At 56.5% G+C, this 23,954-nt stretch overlaps 1 protein-coding gene across 3 annotated transcripts in view; it reads right to left on the bottom strand.

Moving 5' to 3' along the window:
* Window positions 1-23,954, bottom strand: part of AP3D1 (adaptor related protein complex 3 subunit delta 1) — a 33,029-nt gene extending 9,075 nt beyond the window's left edge. For all 3 annotated transcript variants that reach the window (XM_068981333.1, XM_068981334.1, XM_068981335.1), the window contains exons 1-20: window positions 23,859-23,954; window positions 11,983-12,078; window positions 11,764-11,844; window positions 10,755-10,835; window positions 9,475-9,582; window positions 7,776-7,905; window positions 7,219-7,358; window positions 7,025-7,098; window positions 5,960-6,009; window positions 5,027-5,076; window positions 4,888-4,936; window positions 4,071-4,216; window positions 3,850-3,998; window positions 3,534-3,764; window positions 3,162-3,393; window positions 2,234-2,379; window positions 1,723-1,864; window positions 1,211-1,282; window positions 605-680; window positions 161-360 (exon numbers count right to left, since the gene is read on the bottom strand). In XM_068981333.1, coding sequence (XP_068837434.1) covers window positions 161-360; window positions 605-680; window positions 1,211-1,282; window positions 1,723-1,864; window positions 2,234-2,379; window positions 3,162-3,393; window positions 3,534-3,764; window positions 3,850-3,998; window positions 4,071-4,216; window positions 4,888-4,936; window positions 5,027-5,076; window positions 5,960-6,009; window positions 7,025-7,098; window positions 7,219-7,358; window positions 7,776-7,905; window positions 9,475-9,582; window positions 10,755-10,835; window positions 11,764-11,844; window positions 11,983-12,078; window positions 23,859-23,954 — 2,349 coding nt within the window. The remainder of the gene's footprint in view (window positions 1-160; window positions 361-604; window positions 681-1,210; window positions 1,283-1,722; window positions 1,865-2,233; window positions 2,380-3,161; window positions 3,394-3,533; window positions 3,765-3,849; window positions 3,999-4,070; window positions 4,217-4,887; window positions 4,937-5,026; window positions 5,077-5,959; window positions 6,010-7,024; window positions 7,099-7,218; window positions 7,359-7,775; window positions 7,906-9,474; window positions 9,583-10,754; window positions 10,836-11,763; window positions 11,845-11,982; window positions 12,079-23,858) is intronic.

The following is a 23,954-nucleotide window of genomic DNA, read 5'->3' as shown; positions in this document are numbered from 1 at the left end:
ACCAGTAGGTCCATACCCATGAGAGCATCTGATCTGGGGCCTGGCGCTCAGCGTGAGCGGTGGATCAGACAGTTAATGGAACAGAAGTGCAGGAGGTGCTCACATCGCACAGGGTAGAGCTGACCAGGGGCCCAGGGGCGGGGCGGGGCGGGCAACTGACCTCAGGCATCTCCTCGGTGACAATGTCCACGCGCTGGGCAGGTGCGATGTCCTCATCACTCTCCGTGTGTAGCGAGCTGTGACGCCGCGTGCCACGGCGCTCGCGCTCCCGCTTCTTCTTCTTCCGTTTATCCTTCTCCAGCCGTTGCCGGTGCCGCCTCTCCTCCTCCAGCTTCACGTACTGGTCTGATAGGGGCATCCCTGCTGGGACGTGGGTGCTCACCCCACAGCCTGAGAGTCACGCCCTGCCCCCACCTGGGGGACACTGCCCTGACTACTGGGATGCAGACAGGGGGCCCAGGGCGGTGTGGGGCTAGACCTAGGGACCCGTGTACACGACCCCTGCTGGCAGGGCAATGAGGGGGAGGATGCTGGCTGGACAGAGCCAGAGCTGGGGCAGGTCTGAAGCTGGTCCGCAACACCCTCACCCCACGCAGACACTTGCCTGGCACCTTCAAGGGCACCGATAGGTCGATCTGCACCACGGGGATGTGCTCCACGCCTGGCGCGTCCTGATACCGCTGTGGGGAGACAGCAAGGCTGATCACCACGCAGGGCAGAGGGCCCAGCATGACGCTGAAGCTGCAGAGCAGGGCTCATGGAGAGGGGCGGGTCTGTCAGTGCAGGGAGTACAGGACAGGAGCAAGACTTGTCCATTTTTTCATTTGAATCTTTTTTCAAGTTGAAAGTCATACTTCGGAAGCACAGAAACACAGGGCTTCCTGCCTCTGGAAAGCGGGCATCAGCAAGCCTGACACACGTGGAGCCATGTCTCCCTGGGGGAGCCCAAGGCAGCCGACAGGTCTGCTGGCTGGAGGGGGACAGATGGTGGCAGTGGCACCTGCAAAAACCCCATGTCCCTCGTGCTCACTCGCTTCCCGCTAAGGCAGAGGAGCCTGAGCTCAACCACGCAGAACTTCCTCCCCGCTTATTGCTACTGGGGGCACCTTGCGGTCCTGCCCCTGGACCTGCTGACAGCCTCACATGGCCCAGAGATGGAGAGCAGATGGGGCCCTGGCCCGTTCCTCCAGAACAAGGAGTCCAGCCTTACCTTCTGGGGGGACGGGGAACTCTTGATGTAAAACGGGTTGTTGGCCTGCTCTTGCCTGCGGGCCTCGCGGCGCTGCGGGACAGGATTCAGTGAGCACATCAGTGGGTGTATGGAGTGCTCGCCCTGCACCCTCCCAGACTACCTGCACAAGCCAGACCTAGGGGACAGGACCCCTCGCCACTTTCACTGATGGCTTTGGGCCAACAGAGAGGGAAGCCAGCATGGGGAGGGGTGGAGAGGGGCGGCCAGTGGGACCACCTGGGAGCTCCATGGCTGGGGCACGGGGATAGGACCACCCGGGAGCTCCATGGCTGGGGCAGGGGAGGAGCAGAGGAGGGAACGATGCACATCTCATACCCAAGTCCGCACGTTGTCCCCAGGCCCCACACCCAAAAGGGCAACGGTCATGACCCAAAGCTCTCCCTGGGGAGCTCTGGCCCAAGAGAACAAGCCCACCCAAGGTCTGCCCAGAGGGGCATGGGCCATAGGCCAGAGTGACTGCCCTGCCTCACCCGGGCCAGCTCCTGCTCATCTGCCTCGGGCGCCCGTGGCTTGGTGTGTCGCTGCTCCTCGTCCTGGAACATGGCCTTGGGCTTCTCATCCTCAGACTCGCTGTCCGAGAGTGGCTCGTTAATCCAGGCATCCAGGTCCAGGCTGTGGGACACAGGGGTCACATGGTGGCTCTGGCTTGCAGGCCCGGCCCTGGACACTGCTGTCCCCTTGGAGACCAGGACATGAAGGCCAGGCAGCGGCCGTGGGCACAGAGGACAGACCAAGGACGGTGAAGCTTGACTGCCCCAAGGTCGACAGGCAAGGACCGCCCACTTACCTTCTCAGGAACGGCACCAGGGTGGGGACAGCAGAGCCCCAGAGAAGCAGCCAAGCACCCTGCACTGTGTGAGGAGTTGGTCTCCTGATCTCAGGAAACGTCCTTCCGTTCCCTCCACCACTACTGGCTGGACAGAAGCCTGGGGGGCCCCTCATGCCACCTGGCCCCAGGTCCTCTAATGGCCGCACACTTACCCTTCGGGGACTGGAACCTTCTTCTGTGCCTTGGGAGCCACCGGGTTCAGTTCCCCGGCAAAGAGGGCACTCACTTCCTCTGCCATCGGCACGTCCTTGGCCTGAAGCTTCTGCACGTGCTTGACCAGCTGCAAGATGCAGGATGCCTGTGGGGGCCCCAGAGGAGTCAGGAGGGGACCCCGGAGGACCGGCCCTGAAGGCCACTCAGCCCTTACAGGGCACAGCACACACAGACACCTCGCTGCTCCTGACTAGAGCCTGGCTGAGAATGTCTGGAAGGCTCTATGAGGAGCCACTTGGCCATGGGGCCTAGCCAGAAAAACACAGACCTATTGCCATCTCCTTCAGAAGGAGTTAGTGACAGAAACCGGGTTCTGAGCAAGATGAAGGGTTAACGGGGCTGAAGAAGTGCCACCCCATTGGGCAATCACTCCAAGAACATTGTCCCCGACCTCTGGGAGGCACCAGGGTGCCTTCTCTCGGCTCCAGGGATGGGACCACAGCCAACCCGGGCTCGCGGCCCTCAGCCGACAGACAAGCTCATGCCCAACACCTGACCACGACTGCAGAGACCACTGGGGCCTGCATCACCATAGGGCTCATGAAACAGGCTGCCGGGCCACCAGTGCCCAGCTGCCACCCCAAGCTCTCGTGAACCAGCTCTCCTCCACCCTCCGTCGGCACCCACCAGGATCCGCGGTCACCTTTGCTGCAGCTCCCCCGGGCTGACCACTCACGTTCCACGGCCTCCCACTCCCTCACCGTCTCCCATCCCCACTGTCCCCCGCCAGGCTGCTCCTATGGGACCACCTGGGGCCTCCCCAGCACAGGGGCTCCAAACTGGCCAGCCCTGCCCCTGGCCAAGAGTGGGGAACCACAAAAGGGCCCCCGCCCTGAACTGCCCTCAGATGGACGAGCCACTGCTCACCCGCTCCTGGACCTCCAGGTCCGCACTCTGCACGAACTGTGGCAGCCGCTCCACCAGGAGCTGGGTGACCTCCTGGGCTGCGGACGCATCTGCCGCCTGCTCCTTTTGCTGCAAGATGGCCGCATACAGCTTGACCACGTTCTGCACGTACACCGCCTGGATGTGTCCGGGCAGCGTGGTGACCTTGGGCCGCAGCATGGCCTCCAGTGTCTGCTGGGGCTCCTGCAGGTGTCTGGGGGATGGGAGGGTTGGTGAGTGACCACCCCAACAGCTCCGTGTCCCAGGCTCCTGCCACCCGCTGTGATCCCCCACCTGGCGCTGGGGCTCAGGGAGGGGACCTGGAGGAAGAGACCACAGCCACCCTCCACTCACTCGGAGAACTCCCCGCAAATCCAGGCAGCCGCGTAGAGCACCTCGCAGATGCCGCTGCGCTGCGGGCTGCTGGCCACCAGGTGGGCGCTGTCAAGCAGCGCGGACATCTGTGCCACGGCGAACCTGCGAATGGCCTTCACGCGGATGGCCACATCCAGCATCTGTGCGGCAATGAGGTGGCCGTGGCGGGTGCCCTCCAGCCGCGTCAGTTCCACGAGGATACTGATGTACCTGCGGGACGGGATCTGTGAAGGGCCCCGCCAGCCCCACCGCCACCCGCCACCCTGCCCCGGCCCCGCCGGCCCCCAGGCCGCACCACTCGAAGTTGGTGATGTGCTGATAGTTGGACTGGCTGCAGATGTCGATGATCTTGGTAAGCAGCTCGTCACGGTAGGTCGTGCCCTCGGCCTTGTCCACGTGGGTCATCAGCTTCTTGACGATCTCCATCAGATTCTTCTTGGACACCTGGGGGCAGCGACAGTGAGGGAGGGGCCAGGCCGGCAGGGGGGCAGTGTGGGCGGCAGGGCAGGCACGCACCATTCCATACAGGAGATCGAGGGCCCGCAGGCGGATGGACTCATCCTTGTCGTCCAGGCACTGCAGCACGAGATCCTTGTGTGCCTGCACAGACTTGGGGTGCGTCCTCAGGATCTTGGACATGGCCAGGAGCCCCAGGTACTTCACTGCAGAGACAGTGGGCAGTTGTCACACCTGCACGAGGTTCGGGGGCGAGGCCAGGCTGCAGCTACACCCCAACCACCTGGGCACTGTCGGCCACATCTCCCAGGGACCAGGCTCCCCTCACTGCCAACCTCTAGCACCCCAAACACATGACTGTCTATGCCAGGGGCAGCCAACTGGGCCACAGGTCAGGTCCAGCCACAGCCCGTATCCACAGCAGCATCACTGGCATGTGACATGCCTGCTACCACCCGCCAGGGAACTTCTATGCTACCCTGGCAGAGACCATACGACCTGCAGAGTTGACCTGAGTTACTCCCTGGCCCTTCCCAGGAAGAATTTGGTGACCTCTGCTCAAAACCAACAGATCTGGAGCGCCACCAGGAGTGCCTGTCTGGTTAACCTCCAAGGAGACTGCAGGCCCATGGGGAGGTCTGCCAACGCCCGGCCTGCTCCTACCGGGCCTTGGTGCACCCTTGACGACTCCCCTGTGCTGCCATAGCCTCCCCACCCCTCCCTGGAGTCAGGCCCCCATGGATGCGGGCACAGGGCTGAGTTCAAAGACACTTTCAATGGGCAAAGGGCTGAGCCACACAGCAAGACACCAGGCCACTGTGCAGATGTGTAGCGGCACCCCCAGGCCCTGCAGAGCCTGGAGGGACGAGCAACTCACAGTTCTGATCGGAGTCTTCTATCAATATCCTCAATTTCTGAACGCAGAGCTGCAAAGGGAAGAGTAATACTGGTCACATCTATGCCCACATGGAATTGTGACCTGGAGCCAGGAGGGGAGCCTGGGTCCTGGGACATACCTGGATGCTGGCGCTGTGGTTGGGCATGCCGGATGACAGGGAGATGAGCACTGAAACAGACCACTGGGTGAGGGCCCATGTGACTGGCCTGGGGAGCAGACCACAGTGCCCGGGGACCCAAGGCCCCTGTCGGGGGCAGGCCCGTAGGCCACCTTGCCTGGGACCTGCTGACTGTGATGTGCGATGAACAGGCCATCTCCTATCTGCATCCTCACTCACTCTGCCCATGGCCAGGGCCGGGGCTGTCTGCGGTCCCGCCCCACCTCAGTCCTCCTTGTGGACCTTCCCACACAAAAGGGCCACTCTCCAGCCAGCCTCCCCTGCTCCCAAGTCCCATGCTCGCCCTTCCTCTCTGTAACCGTTGCTGATCCTCGGTGATACTCATGGCCCATGCGGTGGTCATGAGCATGGGCCCGGGGCCAGCTTCCTGAGCCTCGCTGAACTTATAGCTGCCCGTGGGTCTCTGAGGAGCAGCCCAAACTCCAGGCAGGGACAGCCAATGAGACACTGAATCCTCCGGCCACCACCTCCCTCTTCCCACCTATAGGAAATAGGGCTGCAGGGACAAGTGACCCACAGCTAATGGGCTCTAGCAGATTGTGTGGGGAAGGCATACAGGTACCCTCCAAGGACCCTCCTGGCTGCAGTTCCTATACAGGACACCACACGAGAAGCAGCCTGAGGCCTGCTCCAGAATGCTCAGGAAGACGGTCTTGCTGGTGGCGGTGCAGCGTTTATCAATGGAGCCTGAGGCGGCAAAGGTTCTGGCCACAGCAGTGTCCAGTTGCTGACAGGTCCACAGGGCCAGGTCAGGCAACTTCCCAAGTGGGAACCTCAACTCCAGGGGTGTCTGCACCTGCTGGTGAGGTCCTGGGAACAGCCCCCTAGCCGGCGACAGCACCCTGATCCAGAGCGGGTCACCCCAGCACTCACCTGCGATGACGGTGTTGACACACTCGTAAAGAAGGGACATGGCAGACGTGCTGGAGACGGAAACAGAGGAGCCGGGAAGACGGAGGCTGCCTGCCTCCCTTTCACCCCAACAAGATCCCCAGGGAACTGTCTCAGGGAAAGCACTGAGCCCAAGGACTCATCTTCTGATTCTGTGAACCCCATGAAGAGAAGCCAAGTTCCCCAAAGGGCCCTCTCTAGCAGCCCAGACCCCGCTAGCTGGTTTCACTCTGACAGCGAGGTGGCCTGACCTGGCAGGAGGAATACAGAGTCGCAATCCACCCTAGCCCCCTGCCAGGTCACTCAGGCACCAGGTGTGTCCACCCACTCCACTTTGATATTCTCAGTGATGCTTTAGTTCAAACCCCCAAAAGTCAAGAGAATGGGCCACCGGAGTCGGGCCACAAAACAGGTCTCGAGACCGAGGGCCTCACATGAAGACTTTGAAAACCATGGCTACTTCATAATGACTACTGATTTGTTTCAAACAACAACAGGGGCTTCCCTGGGTGGTCCAGTGGTTAAGACTTCACGCTCCTAATACAGGGGGCCCAGGTTCGATTCCTGGTTGGGGAACTAGATCCTGCATGCTGGAACATGCAGTTCCATGTGAACAAGAGTTCACATTCTGCAACTAAAGACTCTGAGTGCCACAACTAACACCCGTCAGTCAAATAAACATATAAATAATAGTAGAGCCAACAGTGTCCTGAGCCATTGGCCACCTCCCAGGGGATCCCAGGAGCACGATCTCCTGGCACTTGCAAGCTCCATCCCCACGATTCAACCACAGGCACCCCAAGTTTCCTACAACATTCTAGAACTGGGTGGGGACACGGTCACCTCAGGCTATTCAACTTGACCAGTGAGAACCCCTGTGCCCCAGAGCTAAGCAGGACAGTTCTCCCCACTGACCTAACTGTGGCTGTTTGCAGACTGAGGAAAGGAGCGCCCAAGGACATGGCTCCAGGCTATGGCAGACCTGCAGGCCTGCTTGCCACTCCCATCCCTCCTGGGGGCGCCCTCCCACACCGGCCCCAGGCCTACCTGTGGATCAGGTTGGTGAGAGGCTCGATCAGCTTCTTGCCCAACCTTGGCTCCAAGGGGGTCAGAGCACCAAACTAGGGGATGAAGAGGCTGGCAGTCACTCACAGCAGGGATGGGACAGTGGTCTGGGGCCCTCAGCAAGGACACCCAGAGGCACTCTGGCAGTGGGTGGGGCAGGCCAGGAGAACACCTACCAGTTTGATAATCTTAATGAGGACCCAGTTGTTGGTGGAAGAGGTCATGAGCTTGAAAAAGAGCGGGGCAAGGGAAAGGTAGTTCTTGGGGTTGCGTCTGGCCAGCTCGCAGATGACGTTGACTGCTGCCGACTGGACTCCTGAGAAGGGAAGGCTCCCATCAGTAACATGGTGTCCTCCGAAGCAGGTGGCCCCCCACGCACTATGGCCTATGGGCACGGCTCTCCCCAACCACCTCGAGGGGTGTCCCCAGAGGGTCAGTCACTCAAGGTATAGGACACCCACCCCACAAAACAACATCCCAAGGAGTGAACGTGGGGTCTGCTGGCCCAGAAGCAACGCCACCCCAGGAGAGGAATGAACACCAACAGCACCCAGGGCTTGGTTTCTAAATCCCACACCAAAAACACAGGAACAGGGTGTTCTGGAGAAGGGTGGACTCCAGGTTGCTGGGAAAGTAGAGGAGGGTCGAGGACAGGGTCCCAAGGCCTAGCACCCCTCCACAGGCCCTCAGTTACACGGGCCCCACAGGGCCTTTCTAACTCAAATCAACATACCAGGGTCGGGATCCTCCAGCTTCTCCTTCAGGCGGGGGAAGGCAGGGCGCAGGGACTCAGGGTACTTCAGGAACACCTTGTACATGATCAGCACCGCCTTCTTCCGGATATACGGCTTGGTGTGTGACATCTGTGGGGCAGACGGCGTAGGTCTCCCTGCTGGCGTCCCTGTGCCCCGCACCCCTCACCTCCTTATCTCACCTTCTACTCCCGGCTCAACTCCTGCTCTCCTCCCACTACCCGGTCTCACTCCTGGCCCCCACCCCCTGCTCATCCCGCACCCCCTCACCTCTACTCCCTCCTGTGCTCATCTCCCACATCTGCCCGCATCTCATCTCTATCACCTGAAGGAAAACCCTCTCTCCAACTCAGCTGGCTCCTGGTCTCTGAGCCCTGTCTGCACATTTACTCTACTGCCCTCCTCCCCACCAAGCCCAGGACCACACAACAGTGTCTTAGAATCACATCCTGCCTCCCTGAGTCCACGACCCCACCCTGCCCTCTGGAGGCCGAGGTCCACCTCCACTGTCAGCCCTGGCCATGAGATCCTTTGGTCACCGAGGCCTGTCCCCAGGGCAGGATGCTGCTCTGCACCCCAACACGGGACCTCAGAGCTCCTCCCCTGCTTTCAGGACTGTGCTCTGGCCACGAGGGCCTCTTGTCTGTAGGTGGGCACACTCCTCACCTGTTGGGGCCCTGGGAACCTGGCCTGAGAAAGCTGCCCTGCCCTCTAGACCCAGCACCAAGACAAATCCCTATCGCCCTCCCATGGGCGTGTGACCACCATCACCTGAATGGGTCCTCACGCCTCCTGAAGTGGGCCAGAGGGTCAGTGCTGTTGGCTTTGTCAGCCAGGGTCTCTTTGTCAGCCAGAGTCTGCCCTGGCCGCTGGGAAGCCCAGGGACACGATGTGGACAAAGGGGCGGGAGCATGTGTGGACACATCATTTACAACAGGCCCCGGACCTAGAAGCTGACTCTACTCACAGCCTTTAAGACTGCAAACCAAGACTGGAGCACCCACACAGCAAACAGGCTACGTCTGGACAGAACGCTTCGGGAGGGACGCACCGCCCTCGCACACGCTGTGACATGGTCAGATGGGGAGCCTCCCAATCACGGAGAATGAGGCGTTGGCGACCCTCTCAGGGCCATGAGGTCTTTGTTCTTTTGTGGTTGTTTTAGAGTCAATTCCAGTTTCATTTTTCTTTCCTTCTTATTTTTACTAGAGTTGAGGGCTGCAATTTCTAAGAACACATCCACATTTCACAACAAGGTTCCTGCCCGCTCTAGAGATCAAAGCTGGCTGGGAATTCTGCTTTTCAGATGAACAGAGCCACTAGACATCAGACTGCACCCAAATGAAGATAAAAGGTGTCCTGGACAGAGACCACCTGACCGTGCTGCCCACTGAGACTACTACCACTGCCACTCATGCCTCAGTAAGAACACACCTGATGGGTCAAGCACCCACCACCACCCCCAGCCAGACCTTGCCCTTCCCGAGAGGACCATTCCAGAGGAGGTGAGGTGAAAGTCGGGCCCATCAGATGATGGAGGGGGAGACGGTGACTAGGTGTCCCAGCTCACCCTAGGAACCCAGGCTGTTTCCACCCGCCCGAGTGTCCTCAGCATGACTTTACAACCAGGTTATCCTGGCACACGAGGCAGTAAAGGCAAGGGCCCACTCCCAGACTCACCAGTGTCATGATGTCGTTGGCCAGGTCTCTGGCAAGATCTGGGGTAACAAAACAGGATAGGCCAGTCAGCGCAACGCCAGTGTCGTACTGGCTGGGGCTGCTCAGGTCCTGGAAAGGGAATGCGAGGGTCAGAGGCGGGCGCCGACCACGGCTTGCTGGGCCCCAGCTGTGCCCACCAGCCCTGCCCTGGGTCTGGAGACGTGCAGAACAAGGATACATGAGGAGCAGCCAGTTCCGCTCTGTCACCAAGAAGAGCTAGGATGGCTCTGGGGGGACAGAGGCGAGGGCTGCCCCTCGCTCCAGGTGTGTAACATGGCAAAGCTGCAGAACCCAGGGCCCTGACCGCCCAGAGGCACGCAGCAGGGGCCCCCCACAGGGAGACACCCACAGATGACTCCTCTAGGCCCCTCCGCAAGTGTTGAGAAGCCTCCACTGGAGCCCCACCTCTCAGGGAGCAGAGAACCAGCAGAAGAAGCGCAACTGCTCTGCCTGACACCCCAGCCTCAGCTCCTGCTGACCTGCGTGGAAGCCCCGTCTTGGCACAGAGGGGGACCCTCCCCACACTTCACATGTGTAAAAGGTGCACCCAGAAGTGTCTGAAGAGTTAACCTCCTAGACTGTGGCGATGGTACAAAAACATAGGCTCTTAAAGTTCACTGCAACCCTGGATGTGGAGACTGGGCCTCACAGCACATCCCTCCTCTCAGAGTGACTCGCAGAGCCTGACACGGGCAGCAGACACCTCACGATGTGCGGAGGCCTCCAGGCAACTCCTGCAGCCTGCCCGCCCCACAGCGCCTGCCCGGGAGCCCAGTCACCTGTCCCCTGCAGGGTGACCACACCAGCTCCTGGGTAGCAGACCTCCCCCAGCCATCTGAGGACCCAGGGCCGCAGGCTCATGGCAGTTCTGTCCAGGAAAGGTGCCTCTGATGGGCCCCTGACCACTCTCAGCAAGAGCTGATCAAGTCCCCGGGCCAGGGCAGAATGGAGCACTCATTGCTCTCACCACAGAGCTGAAAACCACTCAGGGCCAGAGAGACACACCAGCCGATGCCCAGCACCCAGTGGGCAGAAAGTGCCACCCTCTCAGCAGGTTTCCCCACAAGAGGGGTCAGGGGTCGAAAAGAGTGACTAGGGGCAGTCCCCCAACACTAAGAGAACTCAAGAGGAGAGCCACACATGCCGCCCACCACTGTTGTTTCCGAGGAGGGTGGAGATCATCCACTGCCCACTAACCCCTACTCTCCACATGCTTCCATGGCGGGGTGAGAGGCCCCTACCTTGCGGATCTGGTTGGTGGTCAGCATGATGACGTCGGTCCCTTCGTGAAAGCACTGGGAAGCCGCGAGGTAGCCAATTCGCTGTGAGTGCAACAGAGGTGTTGGGCACAAGGGGAGCGGGCCACGCAGCCCTGGCCGGCCCATCCCCCACCAGGAAGAGGACACCCTGCCCTGAGTGCATGGTCTCTGGAACACAGTGGCCATCAAGTCGGCCAGCATGGCCTGTCACTGCCCTGCACACCCTCACCGCCTGCTCAGCAGCTGATAGAATGAGTCTCACAAACACGGCATAACCATGGGCTCCCATCTCTGTGGCTGGGGTGGCCTGGAGGCACACCCACACACAAACGAGTGACACTCCAACACACAGGCAGGGCACCAGCCCAACCTTGGCACACCCAGCATCTCATTTCCTCCCCAGGAGAAACTGGCAGGCAGCATGAATGACCAGATCCCTCAGGAGGACACAGCCTCAGCCTCAGATGCCTGCAGGGCATGTTCCCAGGGAGAACCATGGGACACCCCTAAATAGGCTGCTGGTGGTGAAGACTGCTTTCCAGGACATTTACTAAAGCGGGAGACGACGTGTTCAGTTGTTGTATCAAGTAATAGAAAAGCAATGTCTCAAAGTTGCACGAGTAGGCTCCATGAGATGAAGGCAGAGGGTGCTGAGAAGCACCAGGACAACTGACCAGTGGCAGGCTCTGGGGGGATAATCAGTGCCTGCCTGTGGTGTTTTTTTTTTTTTGAAAGGTTACAAATTTAATTTGTATCACAAAATACATAACCACCCCTACAAACCTTAACTTCACTGACACTACTTATAATGGAAAAGAAAACATGGTGTTAATGGTGCTAACACCTTGCTGGGCAGATGTATGATGGGAATGGGTCTCCAGTGGTTGCCACTGTGTCCCCTCCCACCGCAGCCTCATCACATGATACACGCCTTCCCTCCCCCAGGACCCCACCCAGGGGGTTCAGGACCCACAGCGGGCTGTCCCCTCACCTTGAATGTGAACTTGGAGGCGCTCATCACTTCAATGATGTTGAAGGCAGCCCAGCTGATATCGTAGCCCAGCATCTGCAGCTGTGGCAATAGAGCCAGGGTCTTAGGCTCCTGCCCAGCCCCCCTCCCCCAACTCCCTGAGCCCAGAGGATGAGGAGACAGATGAGGAGAGACAGGGTCTCAGCCCCCCGCCTGACAGAGCGAGTGGCCAGCACTCACATAGGTCAGCTTGCAGACCGCGTTGGCTTTCACTGCGATATTGTCCTGCTTCAGCTCCTGCTTGATTTCATCGATGCACTGAGAGATATATTTTGCCTAAAATGAAAAAAGAAAAATTGAGGAGCTGCCAGTGTCTGGTTTCCCTTAGAGCTCAGTTGGTAAAGAATCCACCTGCAATGCAAGAGACCCCGATTTGATTCCTGGGTCCAGAAGATTCCCTGGAGAAGGGACAGGCTACCCACTCCAGTGTTCTTGGGTTTCCCTTGTGGCTCAGTTGGTAAAGAATCCAGCTGCAATGCAGGAAACCTAGGTTCGATCCTTGAGTTGGGAATCCTTTCCCCTGGAGAAGGGAAAGGCTACCCACTCCAGCATTCTGGCCTGGAAAATTCCATGGACTGTGTATAGTCCATGGGGTCACAAAGAGTCAGACACAACTAAGCAATTCTCACTTTCAAGTGTCTGGCTGAAACCTACGACAGACACAGAACACACAGTGTGCACTTCCCTCGATGGGAAATGTCCAGAAGAGGCAAATCCAGAGACAAAAAATGAGTTCCTGGTTGCCAGGGCCAGGGAGGGGGGAGGTGTCTGCTAATGAGGATGGAGTGGTGGATGTTCTGGAATTAAACAGAACTCTCTGAATGTACTAAAAACCACTGTACCATACACATGAGAGCAAGGAGTCACACTGTATGGGTATGACAACATGGCTGCTATCCTGAGAAATCCTGTCAGTGTGATGAACTGCCCAGGATCCCCCATGGGCCCTCCTCCCGAGGGGCAGGCAGGGGGGCTGGGGGAGAACAGGAGCAGTCCCCAGATGAGCTCACCAGCATGTTCCAGCCCCTGAAGGACTTGTATTTGTGGCCCATGTGAGTGAGAGGGCCCACACAGGCCCCCTGCTCGCTCTGGGGCCAGGCCATCCAGACAGTGTAGGCACATGAGGGCCGCTGGGTGGTGGGGACTGTCCGCCTCCAGCCCTTGGGGCCCCCAGGTCCTCCAAGACCAGCCACCCTGGGCAGGCGGCGCTGCAAATTCCCCTAGGGCTCCCCATTTCTGAGTTCGCGCCACCAGCAGCCTCTCCTGCATGCATCAGGGGCCTGTGTGCAGCCCCCGCCCTCCCCTCAGTGGCGCTGCAGTGTATCTGCGCTCGGCTCCACGGCCACCACGTGTCCATTCTCCCAGCAGGGCAGGGCTCAGAGCCCTCCCACCTTCCCACTTTCCTGACACACGCTGCCATGGGGCAGGGCTCTATGTGGACACATGTTTTCAATTTTCCTGGGTTTCCTGGGTTTCTAGCACTCATACTAGAACACCAATCAAAAGCCTGGACTGACACACGAAGCCCAGAGCAAGGAATGTGCCCCATGAGACGTAAGGCTCCCATCCAGAGACACGCACAGAGGTTACAGTGGCAGTCGCAAGAAAACCCAAACCTGCCAACATGGGAGTCCAGTTGTCACCAGGCTGTGGGGGAGTCTGGTGCCTGCCCCGCCTTCCCAACAGTAGGAGGAGCCTTTGATCTGACCAATAGCAGGGTGGCCAGCACAGCAGCCCTGCTCCCAGTGGCTACACCCTGCATCCAGCATCACCCCAGACCTCTGGGGGCTCCAGCACAGGCTCCTGGGGAAGGCACCCCCAGCGTGAGCCCTCAGCCAGCGTCTGATATATATTCCATGACCGAGTCGGACAATGGAACACAAGTCACCAGATCCTTCCAACAGGCTTCCAATTACTAATCCCCTGGAGCCTCAGTCCCATACCTGTGCAGGGATGACCCCTTTCTGCACCCTGGACCGGCAGTTAATGATTTAAAAGGGAAAGAGCAGAGAGACCATCCCAAGTGTGGAGAACCTGGCCGAGCACATAGCCCTGCAGACTTGCTTCTGCAGTGAAAGTGACGTCGCTCAGTCATGTCCCACTCTTTGAGACCCCATGGATTGTAGCCTACCACGCTCCTCCATCCATGGGATTTTCCAGGCAAGAGTAATGGAGTGGGGTGCCATTGCCTTCTCCAGAGGATCTTCTGGACCCAGGGATTGAGAGGCCTCCCACACTGTAGGCAGACACTTTACTGTCTGAGCTACCAGGGGCAGACGCTTTACCGTCAGCAGTGCCCAGGGGCAAACAGGTGCTCACAAACATGCTCCCATACTGGCACCTCAACACAGAAGCTGGTCAGCTGGTGAAAGGCCAGCACACCATGCTCTCTGCACATGATTTCCAGGCGGCCTAGGGACCCCTTGGCTTAGGGAGGCCAGGCAGAGTCCGTTCTTGCTAACATCTGTGCAGCCATCCTCAGACCAAGCCTCCCGCAGCCCTGTCTGCAAGTGACTCTCCCGCAGCGCAGGGCAGGAGAAACCACTGGGTCCTGCCCCAGCTTTGATCCTGGGCGAATGTAGCCACTGGGGAGTGAGGGGAGACAGGAAAGGGGAGGACAGCCTCACAGGAACCCTGCCCCACGGACCCCAGGACCCCGTCCCCACCAGAATACCGCACACAGCCTGTACTGCAGCCCACTGCAGGGCACACAGAGCCAGAGCTCCAGCCCAGACAAGGTCACCGCCCTAAAACACACCCCTCCCTGTAAAACCAACACTCTGCAGAGAACACAACAGAATCCAGAGTGTCTGCAACACACCATCCACAATGTCTGGGTCACAGTCCATAATTATTCCAATCTGAAACAGGAGAGCTTCCCTAGTGACTTAGTGGTAAAGAATCCACCTGCCAATGCAGGAGACAGGTTCGATCCCTGGTCCGGGAAGATCCCACATGCCACAAGTCATCTAAGTCTGTGTGCCGCAACTACAGAAGTCCATGTGCCTCAGAGCCCGTGCTCCGCAACAAGGGAAGCCACCGCAATGAGAAGCCCAAGCACCACAACTAGAGAGCAACACCCGCTCTCCACAACTAAGAGAAGCCACGCAGCCAACAAAGACTGAAAAAAACCACACCTGCTTAATGTAAAAAACAAATTAGAAACAGGAAACTATAACCTATATCCAAGAAGAAAAACAAAAGATGGCCAGCAAAGACCAACCCTGAGATGTCTCTAGGGATGGAATGAACATACAGAGATTTCAACTCAGCTACTGTAAACCATGCTCCCAGGGCCAAAAAGAAAACATACTCGTAATGAATAAAGAGAAGACGTCTCACAGAGAAAGGAAAGCTACACAGAACCATCAGGTGGAAATCCTGGGAAGGGAAACAGCAGGGACTGAGGAGGGAGCGGAAGCTGAGGAGAGAGGTGGCAGCATGACGGTGGGACAAGAGGGACGCCTTGAACACAGCAGAGTCAGAAAAGGGTGCAATAAAGGGGCAGCAAGCGCACGCCAGAGACCCAGGGAAGGAGGGGCACGGAAAACAGCTGGAAAACTGGCAGCTCAAATCTACCCAAACCTGGTGAAAGACATAAACGGACAACTTCCATAAACCTAGCGCCGGTTCTCCGCAATACGAAACACAAAGGAAAATCACACCCAGACACATCACAGACAAACTGCCGAAAACTGAGACTACGGAGACAGTCTCCAGAGCAGCCAGAGGAGGACCCAGCGGGAAGCCCTGAGCTAGGGGAGGCGGGGGCTCAGGGATCCCCACCCGAGACCGCCCCTCAGAGATGAAAGCAGAGTAACCACCCCTCCACAGCGACCCTGCACCTCAGAGCACCCCCTGGGGCAACAGCCGAGCCCCCAAAAGTGACTGACCCAAGGAAGGACGACCCTTCCTCAACACTAATGTTTAGCCACAACACTAGTGCACAGCGCACAGGCTTGGGGTTCCTACAGGCGGGACAGGGAGGAAACGACTGTGAAATATTAGAAGGATATGCTTCACTCAGGAGTGTTTACATACTTATCTAAAACAGAGTTACACAGACGAAGTTAAAGTAAGGAACGTGGGAGAAAACGGTATATTAGTCTTTGTAGTCTGATTTACACGCGGCATTGCTAACAATGAAGTATTTTTTCTCCTTTTTACAAAGAAGAAAAAAAAAAGGCCAGGGTATACAAAGGATCTAGATACAGTAAATTATACAGGCAGATGTAGGAGGTGTTGTAGGGAGGGGCCCAGACCACCGCAATGCAACGAATGTCGCGATAAAGTGAGTCGCACTGACTAGGGGGTCTCCTGGCGCACGGAAAAGCTACGCTCACACTATTCTGTAGTCTGCTGAATGTGCCACATCATTGTGTCTAAAAACACGTAAGTACACACCTTAATTAAAAATACTTTATTGTGGGACTCCCCTGGTGATCCAGTGGCTAAGATTCTGAGCTCCCAATACAGAGGGTCAGGGTTCGATCCCTGGTCAGGGAACTAGATCCCGTGTGCCACAAATAAGACCTGGTGCAGCCAAAAAAATTTCATTGCAAAAAACGCTAACCCTCATCTGAGGCTTCAGCAAGCCACCTTTTTTGGGGGGACGGGGCAGGATCTTAGTTCCCTAACCAGAGATCAAACCTGGGCCCTCAACAGTGAAAGTGCAGATCCTAACCACTGGACCATCAGGGAATTCCCAGCAAGCCGTATTTTCGCTGGTGAAGGCCCTGCCTCCACTGTGGACTGGGTGGTCATGGCAGATTCTTAAAACAAGTTAACAGTGAAGTCTGCACAATCAGTGGCCTCTTCCTCTCATAGATGGTTTCTCCATCATGGCTGATGCCATCTGATGGCATTTTAACTGCAGGAGAACTTCCTTCACAGCTGGAGTTGATTTTCCCAAACCCTTATCAACGAAGGTACATAATATTCCACCTGCTTTGTTATCACTTCCACAAATGATAGTGCCACGTCTTATGTGGGTGAGGTTCGTGGAGCCCCAAGACAATTGTGAGAGTAACACCAGAGATTGCTGACCGCAGATCACCATCACATAATAACTGAAAATTCGTGAGAATTACCAAAACGTGACTCAGAGACACAAAGTGAAGGAATGCTGTTGGAAAATGTGGCAACATGCTTGCTCACTGTGGGGTCACCAGAGACCTTCCATTTGCGAAACACGCAGTACATGGAAAGCATGATCACGGAGAAAGCAGGAATATAAGGTCTATCTACATTAAAACCAAAAATTAGAAGCTATTTTAAGATCAAAAGTATACATGACTATGTGTCCTTAACACTTGTTTCAAAAACAGAGGTTGGTGATGCGAACATGATGAAATTCTCACCCCTCGGCCTGTTCTGAGCAGCCACACTTCACCACGGAGCACACAATGCTGAGATGGATGTGCAACCCCAAATTTATCCAGAGCAAAGGACACACGCCTGGTATGAACCCGGCAGCTATGGAAAAATAGCCATCCAACCCTGCCTGCTTAGAAGAGCCCCCTGGGTCACTTAAGACACCCCAAGATTCCCAGAGGAGTGGGGTCAGGCCTTGAGGGGTCGACCCAAGAAGCTGCCCTTGACCCTGATGGATTGGCAGGATCAAAAACCACACACCTGGACCAGACAGTCTCTTTTAAAAAAGACTTCTTTATTTTTTAAAGCAGTTTTAGGTTCAAGCAGAACTGAGTGGCAGATAGAGATTCCCGGCTCACCCGCCCCCACGTATGCACAGCCTCCCCAGCAGTGCGCATCTGTACAATCGATGAACCCACACAGACACGTCATCACCCAGGATCTACAGCTGGTCTCAGGGTTCATTCTGTGGGTCTTGACAGATGTATGTACACTGACAGGCACCCAGCGTCACTGTATCACTGAACAGAGTCACTGCCCTAAACCCCTCTGGCCCCGCCCATCCATCCCCCCTTCCCCATAACCACCGATCCTTCTACAGAGCTCTGCCTTTTCCAGAATGTCCCAAAGCTGGAATCACAGTGTGGAGACTTTTCAGACAGTTTCTTCCACTTAGTCATGTGCGTTTAAGGTTCCTCCCTATCTTCCTGGGGCTTGATGACTTCTAATCCAAGTAAAGCAGCATTGTCAGGATGATCTGTCCACCTCCTGGAGGACATCATCTCACTTGCTTGGTCCACTGACATTTCCAAGAGATTCTCTCCGAATCGTCATAAATATGTGGGTCTTGCCATCACCCTCGGCTGCCTGCAGGGTCCCCAGTTCAGAGCCCAGAGCCCCTCCACCCTGCTCCTGTAAGCAGCAGTCCTCAGACTCCTGGAGGAGGGAGCTGCTGGACATGGTTGAGGTCATCACCAGAGATGGACATCTATTACGACAGGGGACCACAGAAGGCTGTCTCTGTCACTCCATCTACGTTGCCAGCAACAACCAGCTGCCGTCTACTACGATCATCACTTCAGTAAGAAAATACACTTTAACCCCAAAATGTAGGCAAGGCAAGTCAGTGTCAGAACAGGAGAATTCTGACAATGTACAAGCTGGCCCACAATGAGGACACTCCCCAAGGGAGGCCATACCTAGGGAGACAGCAAGGCAGGGTGAACCTGTCTTGGCTGTGCCCATCACAGGCCCAGGACTCAGCGTGGATCAGCTGCAGGGGCCGCAGTCAAGCCTCAGACTTTCCAACCTCTCACACCATCTCTCAGTGAGGTCCCAGAGCAAGGTTCCCAGAGAGGCGACCGTGCCCCAGGGGATGCCAGGCCCCACCTGGGACATCTGTGTTCATCAGGACTGGGGGCTCCCGGCACATGAAGGAGCCAGGGAGGCTGCCCCACACTCCAGTGCCCGGGATGCCCCTCCACCCCGAGGATGACTAACTCCTCGTGTCCACAGTGCCGGAGGGGGATCCTGGCCTTGAGCCTGCCTTAGCCACCAGCAGCCTTTCAACCTCCTGGAGCCCTCACACAGCTGGGTATCCCCAGGGGCCACAGAGACCCCCTTCCCCAGACTCGGTCCTCACAGCTGCCGCCACCCATGGCATCTAGACCTACAGTGTACCCTTGAAAACTCCCCCAAGTCAGGGGAAAAATGCACAGAAAGAGGCCCAAATCCTGAAGGGACAGCTTCAAGGAGTCAGCAAAAGGCGCCACGCCAAGCAGAGGGACGGCAGGGAGGCCCCGGGGCTGCTGCTCGAAGCAGAAGCCATAGCAGCCCTCGTGGTGGCCACGGCCCAGGAGGACACCACTCACGAGGACATGGCCGGGGGAGGCTGAGGCTGCTCCCGCTCCCACTCCCGCCACCGCGGCCCGCCCTCCTGTACACAGCAGCACATAAATGCCCCAGGTGGGAAACAAGCCAGATGTCCAGCAATAGTCCAGTGGATAAAGGAACCCTGGTGTAGACAGACAACACACCCCTGTTGGCGACGGAAATGAACAAGTCATGATGGCCCTTTCCCGTGGCAGAGAGTGAGAGCAGCCGCTGCAGGTGACCAGAAGCAAGCAACACTGTCCAGGGACACACATATAAGGGAGAAAACTCTGAGCAAAGCAAGGAAGTGACACGCAGAGAACTTAGCGTGATTACTATCACTACACTTATACTGTACAACGCTAAATTCAGTTCAGGTGTGTCACATTCTGCACAACAAATAAGAATAAGAGGAAAAACAGCACAAACCTGGAAGACACACCCTGCGGGCTGCCTAGGAAACACGGACCATACCCCCCCTCAACCAACCCCGTGACCCTAGGGGGGTCCCACAACTCAGTTGGGTTCTCACACACTGCCAGGAGTCAGCACAGACCCCACAGGTCTGCCCCCACTGCACACACCAACCAGCTGTAAATCAGGGTTCCCAGAAACCCCTTGCCTCAGGGAAGCATTTACTTATGTTTTCCAGCTTATTACATACTAAGGGCACAACAAAGCCAATAGACGGACAGCTGGCCAAAGAGGCAAGGGGGCAGGGTAGGGTGCAGGGCCCAGAGGCAGGACTTCTGCCCTCACAGCAGGTGGTGTGCCACCCCGCACACAGGTGCTTTCACCAACCAAGACTCTCCTGAAGCCCACACTTTAGAGATTTTTATGGAGGCTTCATCACAAATACATGATCCATTATAAACTCCACCTGCAGCCCCTCCTCCTTCTCTAGAGGACTGGAGGGGAGTGTCTGAAAGTTCCAAGTTTCAAACCATGGCCTGGCCTTTCTGGTGCCCCAGTCCCACAAAGAGTCACCTCATCAGAACAAAAGACACCCCATCTCCCAGGAAACCCCAAGGGACTCAGCAGCTTGGGGCCAGGAACCAGGGGCAGAGACTGAACACCCCAACCAGGATGCTCCCAGTTACCTCTGTTGCTTAGGAAGCTACAAAGGTTCCCGGAGCTCTGCCACAGGAGCAGAGACAGGCCTCCTTATCTCACAACCGCATAGGGTCCAACAACACAGTGACAGCACAGGGAACAAGGGTCACCTAGATGAAGGGGAAGCACTAAGGAACCCAGAGAAATCTTCCCTATCAATTATGGTCAGGGGATCCCGCGCCTAGGGGACACTGGGGCGTATCTGGGAACACTGTGATTATCAAGACTGGGGGAGGCCTGGCATCACACAGGTGAGGCCAGAGACACTGCTCAACACCCCACAGTGCCCAGGACAGCCCCCTTCAGGACTGACCCAGACTGAAGTCAGCAGTGCCAAGGGGGAGACACCCTGACTCAGGGTGTTTACTAAACTTCCTATCTTTAGTCTTCTCAGTTTTTAAAATAGTCTTACAGAATAACCAAAAGCACCACACCAGACACAACACATGCTTCAGTAACTGTCCCTAGGGCAAGGAGCAGCAGCCCTGCACACACCTCACGGCCCGAGGAGCCCCAGACACCCTGGCAAGGGCTGAACCCCAGGAAATTGCATTTCTGAGGTCAGAGACCCTAGAATAACAGCACTTCGTACAGTTCAATCTTAATCCCAGATTATGCCCAATTCCAAAATACCACTCCACAGTTAACCCTTGCTGTTGCAGGGGACTGGTTCCAGACCCCCGAAGACACCAGAATCCTCAGACACTCCAGTCCCTCCTATACAATGAACTTCTACATGACGTACACACATCCTTCCGTTCACTTTAACTCATTGTGAGATGACTTACAACACCTGACCCAATGTTAAGTGCTGTGTATTCAAATAGTTGCCAGTGTGCAGCAAATTCAAGTCTTGCTTCTTGGAACTTTCTGGAATTTTTAAAAATATACTTTCAATCCAGTTGGTGAATGCAGAACCTATGGATACACACAGCCAACTATACACAATTAGGACTGAATTTTTCAAGTTCAGAAACCAGCTGAGTAGGTTAGACGCAAGCTCAGACCCCACACAAAAACTGACAACTGCAAGGTGCCACCTGATGGAGTGAGCTGGGACAGACAAAGTGTAACCCACTTGATTGCTGGTGGGGGCAGGGAGGGGGGCGGAGGTGTGCACCCACACTGAGAGGGTTGGTCCTCAGGAGCACTTCAGGGACAGGGACAGCACTCAGGACGGGCTGCCACCATAACAGGGAAGACCAGCACAAAACCTTAACAGAATCTCCCTCAAGTTCTATTTACAGAAAAACCTCTCAAACTGATTTCTGGGAAGAAGTATTTTACCTTTTCACTTTCATAAACACTGAGCTTATTATAAAAAGTTACGCATATAATCTAAAAAGGCTGAGAGGAAAGGTTTTCCCCCAAATATGAAAAGTACTCATAAGAATTCAACATTGAAAATCATTTGTTTTTTTCCTATACACAAGTTTCAGAAGCAAGGACACTCCCAAGTGACTTTCCTCACCTGCCCACGTGAGCTGGTGCTGTATTAATATACATTGAAACTCAAGCACCCCAGAAAGATGGGAATCAGCCCATTATTTTTCAAACTTCTTTGAGTCACTGTAAAAAGCATGTTTTCCATGGTAACCCCACTCACAGGCATGCACATGCTTACTACCCCAAGCAGAAGCAAAAGTTTCACAGTTACTCTGCCAGGGGTCTGGACTTTCTAGATTCTTCTTTGAGGAGCTCACAGAAGCCTGAGTTACAGGCACTCAACAAGATTGGGGGGGGGGGTAGCCGTCCCTCCCACTTTACACTAGGGAACTCTCCCCTCACTCAAATAGGACCAAGAACCTGGACTTGGGTATCACAACGTCACATGCTAAATCATGCCATTCCATCCAGCTTTTTTTAAGGTCACTGCCAAGCCTCACTTCTATGGTGCCACAACAGGAGTTTAAGCTACAATCTATTGTAAACAGTAAACTCTGAGGGAAAACTACACTACTGCCAGTCTTCCTTGGAATGGGGGGTGGTTTGGGAGCTAAGAGTAACTCCATAGCTGCCTGCTGTGCTCCCCAACATCTGGAGCCAGTCATGACCGACCAGATCACAGCTCTTCTGATGAGGGACCCTGGAATCCTGAGCCACATCCTGTGGGAATCGCCCACAGGCCTGGACAGCATCTGCGTGGAACCCAGGCACCACCACCATCAAAATGCCAAATAATGGGCTCCAAGCCTGAGGATCAAGCCATCAGTTCCTACCAATTCCGAGTGAATAGAGCACGATTCAGAGCACTGCCCCTGATAACAGGCTTGCACCCTAAAAAGCAGATGCCCTAACTGGCACTCGCATTTCTCCAGGGCAAAGACCCTCGGCCCCTCCTCAGAATCTCGGAACACACTGCTCCATAACACCCACTACCAGAGGGGGGTATCTGGAGGTCAACCAGCGCAGAAAAAGTAATCTGAGGGCGCAAACTCCTTCCACATATTTGCTTTGCCATGCCCTGGGGTCTGAAATGCAGGCTGACCAGCTATTCCTTCAAAGAGAAACTAAAGATCAGACCAAGAGTTCACTACTGTTGTGACCAGCGGAACTGGCCAGAGTGTTTAACATGATGCAAAACCTAGGTGCCTAGGTGTAGCCAAAGAAGGGAAGGTGGGCGAGTTACAAAAATGAACCAAAATAACCTAATTACATTTCAGCGAGGTCACACCCATTCTGATAAAGTGCAACAGAGGCAGGAACTCAAGCTCTCCTCAGAAGGACAGCGCCCGGGGCTCTTGGTGCCTGCCAGCGAATTCCTTAATGTCCCTGCACTTTCCTCTCGGCTCTGCTGGCTTCCTCGGCGCCACTGTGAGGGCCGGCCAGGTGGCACCTGGTCGTGGGACCTGTCCGACAGCTGCTCTCCATCGGGGAGCCTCACTCTCAGGCAAGGAAAAGGGGACTTGCTCCACCTTCCATTGTGTAAGTGCAGGTTTGGGTCTCCCTCCCCGGAAGCCAGCGGTCTGGTGGTCACTAACTGTCCCCATTCCTCCTAAATCTAGGTCACAGGTTGCGCGGTGGCGGGAGGGAAGAAAATGGTGCCCACTGTTACAACACTACTTCTGGAAAACCTTTTCCCCTCTTGCTTTCGGGTGTCTAGTTGAAGTCTGCTTCCCTATTCCAGGACTCCTGAGCTGCTTCCTTAATTTGGCCTAGAACGTCGGCTGCCCCACCCCTTACCCACTAGGAGGGGCGGCCCCACCTTCTGGGGGACTCGAGCCCAGGAGGCAAGGCCAATTCCGGACCAGACACCGGGGAGCAACCTGGACGTGCGTTTATCCCAGAAAGGGTTTCCTCCAGGGGCGGCCCGCAGAAGAGGAGGGTCCCCCAACAAGGAGTCCAAGGCCTGGGGCGGGGCAGGGGGCTCTGCATTTTGAACAAGAGATACACAAACACATTCAAGATCGGAGATCCGCCGCTAGCGAGGGTGGGGACCTGCGAAGTCTCTTTCGGGCCACCCTCGGGGAGCGGGAGATGGGCCCCCAACTCCAAGAGAATAAACTGAGGCTCGGAGAAGGAACGGGCAGAGGTGCGAAGGTCGAGGCCGCAGGCAGGCGGGGCTCCAGCCGGGAGAGGGGCCGCGGGGGCGGGCGGGGGGCCGGAATCACGGGCAGAGCCGGGAACCGGGTCGGGTCGGACTGGGTCGGTCAGGGCGAGAGTCCGAGCCAGGGCCAGGGTCGGCGCGCTGGGATCACCTCGTCCTCCTTGTGGTTGCGGATGCCGCGCACCAGGTCTTGCAGATTCTTGTCGAACATGCGGTCGATGCTGCCCTTGACCATCTTGAGCGCCAT

The sequence above is a fragment of the Capricornis sumatraensis genome, chromosome 9 (genome assembly GCF_032405125.1).
Source record: "Capricornis sumatraensis isolate serow.1 chromosome 9, serow.2, whole genome shotgun sequence".
Classification (NCBI taxonomy): Eukaryota; Metazoa; Chordata; class Mammalia; order Artiodactyla; family Bovidae; genus Capricornis; species Capricornis sumatraensis.
The sequence above is the reverse complement of the archived record's forward strand: the minus strand, read 5'-3'. Positions and strand labels throughout refer to the sequence as shown.